Raw genomic sequence first — 12020 nt, forward strand, 5'->3', positions numbered from 1 at the left:
ACTGGAACCCTCATACATTACCAATAGGTATATAAAGTGGTACAGTTACTTTGGTAAACAGTTTGGCAGTTTCTTTAAAAATTAATCATAAACTTATCATATGGTCAACCCAGCAATTCCACTCTAAGGAATCCTCCCAAGAGAAATGAAAACATGTTTACACCAAGACTTGTACGCAAATGCTCAAGCTCTTTAAAAAAAATTCACAAGAGCTAAAAATTGTAAGTAATGCAAATGTCCATCAGTTGATCATAGACATGGAATGGAATATATGACTTAGCAATAAAAGGGGGCAAAAAGTGATACACTCAACAACACGCAGGAACATCACAAACTTTAAGTCAAAGGAGCCAAACCAAAAGACCACATATTACATGACTCCACTAACATGAAATGTCCAGAAAAAATAAAGATCAGTGACCTGAAGTAGGATTGAAGGTTTATTGTAAACAAAGTACAGAAAATTTGTGGGAGTGATGAAAATTTTCTAAAACTAAAATTGTAGTACCTGATAATGGTTTCTTACATATGATATTAAAAGAATAAGCAGCAAAAGAAAAAAAATAGGATGAAATGAACTTCATCAAAATTAAAAATTTTTGTTCTTAGGTGCTATACAAGTAGTTGAAGATTAATTAGCAGTATAACTAAATAGTAATGTTTCCAATCTCCATGAGACAAATAAACAAAAAACTTTAAAATTCTGTGCTTGAAAGGACACTCAAAAAATTAAAAGATAACCACCCACAGAATGAGTATTATTTTTAAGTTTATTATTTTTCTAACATTTTCAAACCATATATGTGATAAGGGACTTGCATCTAGAATATATAAACAATGCTTATAACTCAATAATAAAAAGTCAACCCAACTGAAAAACAAAGGATCTAAATGGACAGTAGTTCAGTAAGCACAAGAAAGATACCCAACAGCCCTAGTCACCAAGGATATGTTAACTAAAACTACTGTGAGATACCACTTCACACCCACCAAGATGATTAGAAACAAGATGAATAATAAGTATTGGCATGGATGTGCAGAAATTGGTACTCTCATATACTGCTGGTGGGAATATAATATGGTGCGGCAGCTTTGGAAAATAGAGAGGTAGCGCCTCAAAAAGTTAAACACACAGTTTAACTCTTTTTTAGAGAGAGAAGGGAAGGGAGGGAGAAAAAGAGGGAGAGAAACACCGATCTGCAAGAGACTCATGGATCAGTTGCCTCTCACACACCCCCAATCAGCGACCTGACCTACAACCCAGACATGTGCCCTGACAGGAAATCAAAGTGACAACCTTTCACTTTCAGGCCAGCACTCAACCCACTGAGCCACACCAGCCAGGGATACAGTTCATTTTTTAAAACAACTTTTAACTTTTTAAAAACAACTCCTCAATAAGTTTAACAGAATTAACTTGTGACCTGGAAATTTAAACCCAAAAGAAATGAAAACATATGTCCAAACAAAAACTTGTGTATGGGTGTTCACAGCAGCATTATTAATAGCCAAAAGGTGCAAACAATCCAAATGTTCATCAATAGGGGAATGAATAAATAAAATGTGATATATCCATACAATGGAATATTTGGTCATAAAAAGAAACAAAGTACTGCCCTATTGGTATGTCTCAGTGGGCTGGGTGCTATCCCACACACTGAAATGTCATCAGTTTGATTCCATGCTACATGGATGAACCTTGAAAGCATTAGGCTACGTGAAAGAAGTCTGACTGAAAAGGCCACATATTATATTGTTTCATTTATATGAAATATCCGGAATAAGCAAATCCAGAGAAAGAAAACGAATTAGTATTTCTCAGAGGTTGAGGGCAAAGGGAATTGGAAGTAACTGCTAATGGGTGATTTCTTTGGGGGATGATGGAAATGTTCTGGATATAGCAGTGATGGTAGCATATTGTAAATGTACTAAGGGTAAATGAGTTGTAAATTTTTAAATGGTTCATGTTATGTTATATGAATTTTACCTCAATTTTAAAAAAGAAAAAGAATGAAGTACTGATACATGTTACTATATGGATGAAACTTGAAAATATTAAGCTGAGTGAGAAAAAGCCAGTCAGAAAATGTCATACATTATATGATCCCATTTCTATGAAATGTCCAGAATAGTGGTTGCCTAAGGTTAGCAAATGCAGGTGGGGTGGGGTGGAGGGTGATAGGAAAGTGTCTAGTTTTTTTGCAGGTTGATAAAATGTTCTAAGATTGACTGTGGTGGTGGCTGCACAACTGTGAAGACACTAAAAATCATTAAATTGTACACTTTAAATGGGTATATTTTATGGTAAATTGTACCTCAATAAAGTTTTTTTCAAAAAAGGAAGCCCTGGCTGGTGTGGCTCAGTGGATTGAGTGCTGGCTTGCGAACCAGAGTTGCTGGTTCAATTCCCAGTCAGGGAACATGCCTGGGTTGTAGAACAGGTCCCAGCTGGGGGCATGTGAGAGGCAACCACACATTGATGTTCTCTCCCTTTCTCCTTCCTCTCTCCTTTCCCTAAAAATAAATAAAATCTTTTAAGTAAAATAAATTTAAAAAAGGAACAATGAAGCCATGACTGGTGTGGCTCAACGGGCTGAGCGTCATGCTGCAAACTGAAAGGTGGCCATTGTGATTCCGGGTCAGGGTTGCAGGCCAGGTCTCCAGTTAGGAGTGTGTGAGGCAATCGATAGATATTTCCCTTTCCCATCAATGTTTCTCTCCCTCTTTCTCCCTCCCTTCCCCTCTCTCTAAAAATAAATAAAATCTTTTAAAAAATAAAAGAAACCAGTTAATGTGAAATGGGCTCTTTGATGTCAAGTAAAAGGCAGGGATAAGAATTTTTGATAGTGTAAATCAATGTGCAAATAAAAGAATTTTGTAGACAGACCAGGAAAAAAGGAAATAGTGGTTGGCAGATCAGTATATCCTTAGGATCCATGGAAGGGGGCTCCCTAAAAAGCAAAAGCAGCCAGGGTAAGGGGCAGGGGGCAGGCAAGGAGCTAACCTGAGGACAGGGTGAGGAACTGGGGTCTAAAATCCTTCCCATGGGTCTAGGGATGGAGAAAAGGTCTTTTTCTTTTCACAAAGGCACTGTCTGCTCACTAAATAATGCTTAGGAGTTGTGTCTTCCAGATTGAGGGAGGGGATGGGACTTTTTTCTAATTCATCTTAAGGCTAGCTGAGGCCTAACTTCTCCCCTCACATTATTAAAACTATTCCTGCCAGGTCCAGCGTCCTATCCTCTAATTGCCCGAAAGAGTACACACTTTTCATCATCTTCGAATTTGACCTCTATGACACTAGAGACTGTTGGTCATTAATAGTTAGAACTCTTCCTTTAGCTACTGCAGCAGTGAATGCCTTTACTGCACAATCACTGCTACTCAGCTTCTCTTCTTACCCTGCCAAGTAAAAGTAGGTGCTAGCCCACAATTTTAATATCCATTCTACTCTTTCAGTGATCTCATTCCCTCCTGTCCGGAGTACTCTCAAACCTCAAACCCCAGTCCTAACCTTTTTCCTCAGAGCCTCTTCCTTACTCCTTTGATGGACATTTCCACACAGATTTCATGTTAGCACTTCCAAAAACACAGGAGTATTGAGGTGGACAGAGGACACAGGAGACATGCATGAGGAAATTAGATTTATACAGTTTTGGCATAAAGCCAGGAATAATCAATGGGAAAAGGAATGCTTTAAGCTGGGCAAGTAGATCTGATAAAAGGAAATACAGGTTGGGAAACTAGGGAGGCCTCCACAGAAGTGAAGGGCAAGGGGCGTTCTTAAGTGAAAGGACACAGTAGAGTAGACAAAGCACTTTCAGGGCTTTAGATGTGAAAGTCTGTGTGCCCCAAGATGCCTGGGCTCATCTTTTCAGCCATCTCTATTAATAGTCAAAGACAAAAACATAGTAAGATATGCTACATGGCAAAGGAAAATGGCAGGTGAGATAGTGGGAGTGATTTGGGAAGAGCTGGGGAGAAATGAATTCACACAACTCCAACCATTTCCCAAAGGCTCTCAGGTAAAGCAGTTCTGCAGAACTGATTCTGTTTGTGCCTAGTGGGAAGGGAGAATGACTCTCCAATGAGCCCCTCCCTCTTAGGATAGTAGGCACTTCCCCACATCTCAAACACACATATTTACATTATTATTTTATTCCACTTTGGACCCTACCCCCAAGTCTCTCAGATGCATCCAAAGCAGGAGTTAAGGATCAGGGCCCATTATGATTTTTAATTATAAAATAATAAAGTCCCAGATGCCAGTAGCTCCCGGCTGCATGGTGGTAAGAGGTGTGGCTGAGCCTTTCTTGCAGATGATCCAGCACCTGTATAGGCCAGACTAGATTGTTCTTCAGTTCTCCCTGTGGCCAGGAGTCAACACCCACAGCCAAGGCTACCTATGCTGGGCCAGAACTAGCTGCCGGAACCAGGAGCTCACAGCACCATCCACTCGCATGACCAAAGCTAGGCCCAGAAAAAGTCCCACGCTGCTCACAATGAAGCCCATGGCCTCAAAAATGAACCTGCAAAGAAAGGTGGAAAATATCAGGGGACACTAAGAGTAGGTCTAGAGCCTTTTCCCTGCTGAGGCAAAAACTTTTCCACCCTGGATGTTTATCTGTTTCAAGTTCCATCCTCCCCAACACCTCTACTTCTCAAGCAAAATCTACTCACTTGGGGGCAAACACCTTCCAGACCATGAGATGCCTGCGGAGGATGGAGGCTGCCAAGGCACAGGCCAGAATCTAAGGGAGGAGAGAAGGAGTCAAGTTACTTGGGAAGAGAAGGAGGAAGCAGGTCAGAGAGAGCTGCTGTGGGCCCCTATGAAGAATGAGAGGAATAAGAAAGTAGTGTGTGTCAAGTGGAAAAAACTGGGCTTGGGCAAACACTTAGGAGACCTAATTCTCTTCCTGGCCCCAACACTTGTGCTTTAACACTCAGGCTCTGCCTCCCAGAGTGGAGGAAGATGTCACAGTCACACCACGCCCTCTGCCTCTGAAGGGAAAGAGGAGGATCCATGACCATGCCTTGGGAAAGAATCCTGGCCATCACCTCAGCTTTTCCAGTCTGAACACCAATGGAGTAATACCAAATGTAACCAACAGGGCCCAAATCTAGCTTGTAGAGAGAAAACAATCTAAGCCCAGGATTAAGGAGATTCAGGTTCAAGTTTCAATATTGCCAAACGGGGCCACTACTTTGGGCAACCACTTCACTTATCTGTACCTCAGTCAAGGCTCTCACCCAGGATTTTAGCAAAATTTGAAAGAAAGAATGTGATGTGCACACATGAGAAAAAGTCAAACTCCATGATTCTCCCCTGCACCCACCTGAATACCAAGGACGAAGAGGTACTTGAGGCCCAGCTGCAGCAGTGCTACACTGAAGTGGTGAGGTGCATTCCGGAGCCGCATCTCCATCAGTGGTTCTTCCTCTTCCTCAAGCCCAGCTCGGGTCTCACCTTCATTCCCTGGCGGCTGCCGCCTCTTCTGGGACCCTTGACTCTCACATAGGAAGGGCCAGAACAGGAGCAACGGGCAACCTACTACCTCAGAGGAAGGCAGAGCTAGAATCAATGGAGGACCCAGGGTCCACGTGAGCCTGGCCCTCAACTACCCCAGTTCACTCAGTTTCCAATTAACATAGGCCAAGGAGTGCCAGATATCCAACAAAATTACATCACCCTACTCAAATCCAGGTTACTTTCCTTCTACAAAGCCAGAGTAAACTATGGAAGGAATGAAGGAATGAGGAGGTACCTGCAAAGAGGAGGTGGGAGGCAAAGGTGTTGGCTCCCACCAGCAAAGCAGGCAGCCAGGTGGACGAGCCATGACCTTCTGGGAATCCCACAAAGGCTGCGTGCCAATGGATGGTTGGAAAGACAGGCTGGTGACCCGTGGAGTAGAAGGTCTGTGTGGCCATGAGGGCCCAAGCAGAGACTGCCTGCCATGGCACAGTAAAAGGCCCTGGGGAAAGAAACATGCCTCTTTATAGTCATATCCTATTCCCAAATCCATTAGCCTACTGTCCCATGTTCATATGCTAATACTACGTCTTCAGTGCTAATTCTTATACACACACATGCCCATCACCCCAACCTTCTATAGTCAACACTCTATTATTCTAATTCCCTCTTAAGGCACAAAGCTCCATTACTCTAATGGGAACCCCACTGTGGTCAATCTTTCTCTCTTTCTCACATACACATAGCTCACCATGACATTATAAACTCCTAATTCACCACTCCCATGACTGGAAAATCAGAAAATGCGTTCATGAGGGTTCACCCTTTCCTTAAGAATGAGTCTTGGAGTACTCCTTGTCTCCCTCCTTCATGAACCCTGATGGCCATGAGAGCCAATTAGCTTGGCTACGGCAGATAAGGGAAAGGACATCAGAAAGACCCTCCCAACTGCGTGGGACATGAGACCCTGTGTCAAGGTGAAGAACCTGAGGAGCAACAGCAGCCTGAACACAAAAGGGGCCAAACTCACATCCCTGTTGTACTTGGATGAATCAGGGCTGAGATATGTATTTACCAGGGGTGGTGATGGGTATCCCAGCAGCAAGGAGATGCAGGAGAAGGAAGCTCTGCAGAAACAGGAGCAGGAACACAAGGCTAATGCGCTCTGCGTGCAATAGCAGAAGTGGGAAGGCCAAGAGGGTGAGGGCCGTGACCATAGCAGCCGAGTAGACATTCCCCAACCGACAGGTAGCCATGGTCAGGGGACCCTGAGATTTGGTTCTCTCCAGTCGGCCTCGGAACTCCTCCTGCATATGTCGGTATATTTGAGGAACCACATAGTCCAGGTCAGCCTGAGAAGCCGGGGGGCCTGAGAAGGGAGTGAGGACAGTCCTGGTCCTTGGAGCGCCCATCGTAGCCTTTGCCAGCACCGTCACAGGCCTCCAGAGCAACAGTAAGAGCCCAGAAGCAGCCAATCCTGCCACAGCCCTAGGTAGCACAACTGATGCACCAGCGACCAGGGCCCGGAGACGTGGGGGTGCTTCATCCACTCCCGATGCCAATGCCCAGTAGGCAGCAGTGCCCAGTACCATTAGGGGCAGCCCCCACCGCACAAAGAGCACAGGTGGCTCAGGGCTCTTGAGATTACCATAGCTGCGAAGCCACAGGCGTACAGCAGCTAACAGGGCCACCAGCGCCCCCACAGAAGCTCCATACCACAAATTCTTGGCTCGACCCCCCACCATGGATGCCAGGGGACTCAGCCAGGGAGAGGAGTGGCAAGCAGGTGTCTCTTCAGGGCAGCGATGAAAAAGCCCAGCTAGCCTTATACATAAAAGCAATCCGACTCCAAGCCCCAGGGCATGCATTCCATTGTGCCGCGGGGGGCCTGTTGGGGCTGAAAAGCCTAGGCGGGGTATTGTGAGTAGTTTAGGTGGTAGCAGCTTGCCTTCCCAATGAAGCTGGGCAACCAGGAGCAAGATGAGTGAGCCCAAAAGGAATCGAGTGGCCCTAGCCTCAGCTACAACAAAGCTATCAGAGAAGAAAGCAGCAAAGCGAATGAGCAAGAGTAATAGAACAGGCCCAGGGATGGGAAGCAGGGCTGCCAGGGGCCTCCTGGACCCCCAGTCAGCCCAGGTTTTCCACAGAAAATGTAGGAGTGAACCCATCGCAGCCACAGCCCCTAGAACCACTGGATCCAGTTTCAGCCTTGTAGTTGCCAGGAGGCCCCCACACACTACTACCCCAGCCAGACCCCAGGCCATGGGTACCAGGAGACGGCGGAGGTAGAAGCCTGGCATTGTTGCCCACTGGGATATCAGCAGGCAGAGAAAGCAGGCAGCAGCCAAGAGAACAGCACCCCCTGCCATGCGGACCAGAGAGAAACGAGCCCAAGACTCAATGCACATGGCCCGAACTCCCCGCAGGAACTGCTGCAGCTCAGTAATCACAGTCTGTAGTGCTGCCTCGGCCCTCTGGGGGCTCTGCAGAAGCCGCTGGTAGTCAGCAGAGGCCTTGGAGAAGAGGTTATGCAGCCGATGAAGCTCCTCAACTTGGAGATCCTGAGCAGCAGCTGAGTAGGTGTGAAGAAAGCGAGACACCTGGCAGAGAAAGTCACAGGCCAAGGGGAACAGATCAGATACTGGGACAGAGGCAACGATAAGTATTATCAAAGAGGGTAGCTGTAAATCAGGGAACCAAACCCTGCCCAGGACAGGGGGGAAGGGAGGGACAATGGAAGGAGGACATGGCTTTGGAAGGTGAGATTAAGACTGAACAAAGAACAGAGTGACTCATTATGCTTCTCCCATGTCTACCCTAGTTCTGTCACCTGGAAGCCCAGCCTGTTACCTACCTGCTGAGCATTGAGATGGAGAGCCGAAGCTTGGGCCAGAGCAGAGGACTGTGGCTCGGAGTCTTCAGCCTCTGAGAACAGCTCACTCATCACCTCCCCGATGTTCCCAAATGGGATGGGCAGGCCCAGCAGCAGGGCCAGCGTAGGCACAAGGTTGATTTGAGAAACTATCTCTGGCTCCTAGAGGACAAGGACAGGGGTCAACAGGTTCACCACAAAGGTGAAGTCAGTGCTTGGGATGGAAGACACAGGGGTGTAGGCAGGAAATGAGAGTGGGGGATACCCAGGAGTCATGAATTTGGGGGTCTAAAATTGAGGAATCCACAAGGATGTTGTAATCATGACACGGGTTGAATACCTGGAAACCAAAGTACACCTCAGGCCTCACCTCTGGTGGGGCCTTGGGGAAGAGGGCTGTGGGACTGTACAGAAAAAGTGCAGCTGAGATCTCCAGGTCACTGTCCCCTCCATGGTCCCCACTCTTGGTCATTCCATGGTCTCCAATCACCACCAGGAGTGTGTCATTCTCCAGACGTTGCACAACTCCCCTGGAGGCCAAGAATGTGTCAGGGATAGAGATGGATAAAGATTTTTCTCAGGGGCCCATTCACCCCTAGACATTACTTCCATTAGTGGAGACTAGACCTTTGGCAGAGAGATACCTCTTCAGTAATAACCCTATTGCCCAAAGCCACACACTTAACTAATCAAGATGGAGGAAGCCCCTAGCTTCAGAAAAAGGCCTAGAGAAAATGGAATCCAGCCAGGGAGGAGGCTCCAAGGCTAAGGGCTTTTTCTCTTGGGACCATATATCCTGAGATTCTCAGACACAAACCCAATCCCCCAAACAATATCCCACACTCACTGGATCACCTGGTCCATTTGGCTAAGTTTCTTGGCCATTTCAGGGTGGTGAGGGCCATGCTTGTGGCCACAGTGATCCACACCCAGGAAGTGAGCAATCAGTACGTCCCATTCACCACTGTCCACTGTGAAGGGGAGAACACTGAGCAGAGGGGACTAAGGCCGTCTCCTCAAACCCAGTCAGGCTCTGATGCTCCTATGACCAGGGACACAAGCCCAAGCCATTGCACCCATTGGAGGCTCAGAATTTGTGGACTAAAGTAGCCCTCTCAGCCCCCAGTCTTAGGCCTGCCTCTGGCCCCATGCTCACTGGTTGGGTAGAGGTGTTCCAGGATGCCATTGTCCACTGTGTGTAGGTCTCTGACATTGAAGGAGGGGAAGAAGAAAGCTTGGGAGAAAGCTCCAGGAAAAAGATCTTTCCAGGTATCATCTCCCATGAAGACCACACGCCTTCCTGCAGGGGCATGAGAGTGGGTCACAGCCTGAGCAGGAGTCAGGGCAGGGGAAAAGAGGAGAGAAAGCCCTTTAAAGACTCATCAGAAATCCCAATCATGGGCTCTACGGCACTGAAATTCCACCCAGCAATTCTTTATCCTTCAAATCTAAAATTTTCTGCCAGGAAACTTTTCCTGATAACCATACTCCACCCAGATCTCTCATTCCTTATTCCCATACAAGGCTCTGCTAGTTCTTAGTCTCTGGCTATCTCTGCTGCTGTTTTTTCCTGGGTATATCTTGCTTTTTCCAAGTCAATGAATGGATAGTGCCTGACCTTCTGCTCTCTCCTCCACATTTGAGACAACATCCAGACCCACATCTTCTCTTTGTCTCTCTCCTGCTCGTTTACTGAGAGTGACCCAAAAGTAGAACCTGCACCCCATGCAGATTAGAAACTCCAGAAGGACAAAGCCTGGACCTGTGCTCCCTGCATGCAGGGGCATGGTCTCTTTCTCCTTCCCTGTCTTTCCACAGCATAATCAAGCATGCAGCCAGACATCCAAAGTTCTGGCTCTCTGACTTCTAAAGAAGAAACTTGCCAAAGTACTTCTAGCCTCCAAGGAGGCCCAGACTGACCTGCACTGGTGAGCTGCTTAATGAGATTGTCTTCCACTATGGCGTAGCTGGCAAAGTTACTGCCAGCATCAATAAAGGTAGGCAGTGATCCAGTGGTGAGGGCCTTAAGGCGCTGCATGGTGGTGGTGGGAGGATCAGCCTTAGATTGGTAAAGCCTGGCATGGTGGGGTTGAATCTCCAAGATCCTCTGCAAGGAGCCCAATTTGCCCAGGAAGGGCAGAGAGACAGAAGGCTCGCCAGGAATGTGTGAGCGCTGTGGCTGGGCGAAGTCAAATCGCAGAGCATCTATCAACACCAACACAACCCGGGAGAATCGCGAAGCCATCCAGCAGGCCCCAGGCTCCCCTTGGCTCCTCCGTGGAAGGGGCCCAGGGCCTGGGGGCTCTTGGCAGCTGCTATGGTTGGTGAGCTCCAAACGGGTGAGCAGAAAACCACTGGTGAAGAGGGCAATGCCAGCGTAGAAGAGGAAGCAGACCCAGACCAGGAAGAGCAGCACTGAGAACTTCTGCATCCTCGTGGTGGTGGTAGGGGAGAGAATTCATCACTGTAGGGCAAAGAACCAGTGGGTATTCTAGTGCCTCAATGCAAAGCCCAGATAGAATCACTTCCCCTTGGAAGCCTTCCTGAAGATAAACAATTTCATAGCCAACCCAATGCAATGCTTCTCTCCACTAGTTATACCAGTGTTTCTGAAGGTGAGATCCATAGACTCCAGGCATCAACCCGGAGTGGCTATTAAAGTGCTGATTTCCAGGCCCCTCCCCAGATCTAGTGAAGAATCAGCCTCTTTGGGAGTGAGCACAAGAATTCGCACATGTACTCCAGCAGATCCTAATGATGAAAAACAGAGTGCACGATGGAAACTTATTCTAAGTGGTAGCCTGCTCTCTGACAATCCGTTTCTCCACCTCTCCTTGCCAATCTCAACACCCCTGGTGGGGCCAAGGCTCGCAGCCGCCGGGTAACCCTGCGGGCCCGGCTGACGGCGCCGCCTGGCGGGGACCAAGGGGAGGAGTCACACTCCGCTTCCGGACGACCAGAATCACCAGACCAGAGGCGAGACCTCCTCCGCGCAGCAAGGCAGAGGCGTGGGGGTCTAGAGGCAATTGGGCCTCGCCAGGATCCATTCGTCCGAATGGCTTTGCCTCCTCCGGCGACTTCCCGGCCTCCACGCGGGAACCCTAACCCCAGTACTGGGCACCTAGGCTGCGGGCTGCGGAAAAGTTCCCTTACTTGGAGGAGAGGGGTTTCACAAAGGGGTTCTCGGAGACCCTGGCTCACCTTCAATGGCGCCCGGAAATGCATCGGCGGCGCCTGCGGCCTGACACCACAGACGTGCGCGCGCCGAACAGAGCGGTCCGTGGGGGCCACATCGCCATCTGCCGGCGCCTCCGAGGAAATTCGGCAAGGTGCACAGGGATGGCAAGAGGTAGAGTTTAATGAGATTATAGTATTTAGGAGAATTGGGGACTAGAGGCAAAGTTAGAAGACAAGTTCAGGAGACTACTCTACATTCTTGGTTAAGACTAAGAGCTTTGTCTGTGGAATCAAACCGGTTGAATCTTAGATCCTTTGCTCACTGTCATTATTGGGTATCACCTCAACTGTGAAATAGGGATAACTAATAATTTCCTCTTTTCCTTTCGCTGACTCTAACTGGCAGATTTTGTTTTTCCCTCTCTTCAAGACTCACTCAGTCTTACAACTCAATAATAAAAAGGCAATAATCCAATCTAAAAGTGGGCAAAGGATCTGAATA

General features: G+C 47.6%; 1 protein-coding gene across 3 annotated transcripts; it reads right to left on the reverse strand.

Moving 5' to 3' along the window:
* Positions 1-4141: 4141 nt before the first annotated feature.
* Positions 4142-11601, reverse strand: PIGO (phosphatidylinositol glycan anchor biosynthesis class O). Of its 3 annotated transcripts, none has more exons than XM_090274343.1 (11): positions 11543-11601; positions 10262-10805; positions 9498-9641; positions 9189-9312; positions 8712-8871; positions 8324-8503; positions 6545-8069; positions 5765-5971; positions 5336-5550; positions 4680-4750; positions 4142-4528 (listed from the first exon to the last, which is right to left on the reverse strand). In XM_090274343.1, exons 2-11 carry the CDS (start codon positions 10770-10772, stop codon positions 4399-4401), a joined length of 3267 nt encoding a protein of 1088 aa, XP_090130469.1. In that variant the 5' UTR covers positions 10773-10805; positions 11543-11601; the 3' UTR covers positions 4142-4398. The 3 variants fall into 3 exon arrangements, with proteins under 3 accessions (XP_090130469.1, XP_090130470.1, XP_090130471.1); XM_090274344.1 differs by lacking the exon at positions 11543-11601 and adding an exon at positions 11495-11517; XM_090274345.1 differs by lacking the exon at positions 11543-11601 and having other exon boundaries at positions 9498-9669; positions 10262-10316.
* Positions 11602-12020: the final 419 nt, after the last annotated feature.

The sequence above is a fragment of the Furipterus horrens genome, unplaced genomic scaffold (genome assembly GCF_987537825.1).
Source record: "Furipterus horrens unplaced genomic scaffold, mFurHor1.1.pri manual_scaffold_4, whole genome shotgun sequence".
NCBI classification, from domain to species: Eukaryota; Metazoa; Chordata; class Mammalia; order Chiroptera; family Furipteridae; genus Furipterus; species Furipterus horrens.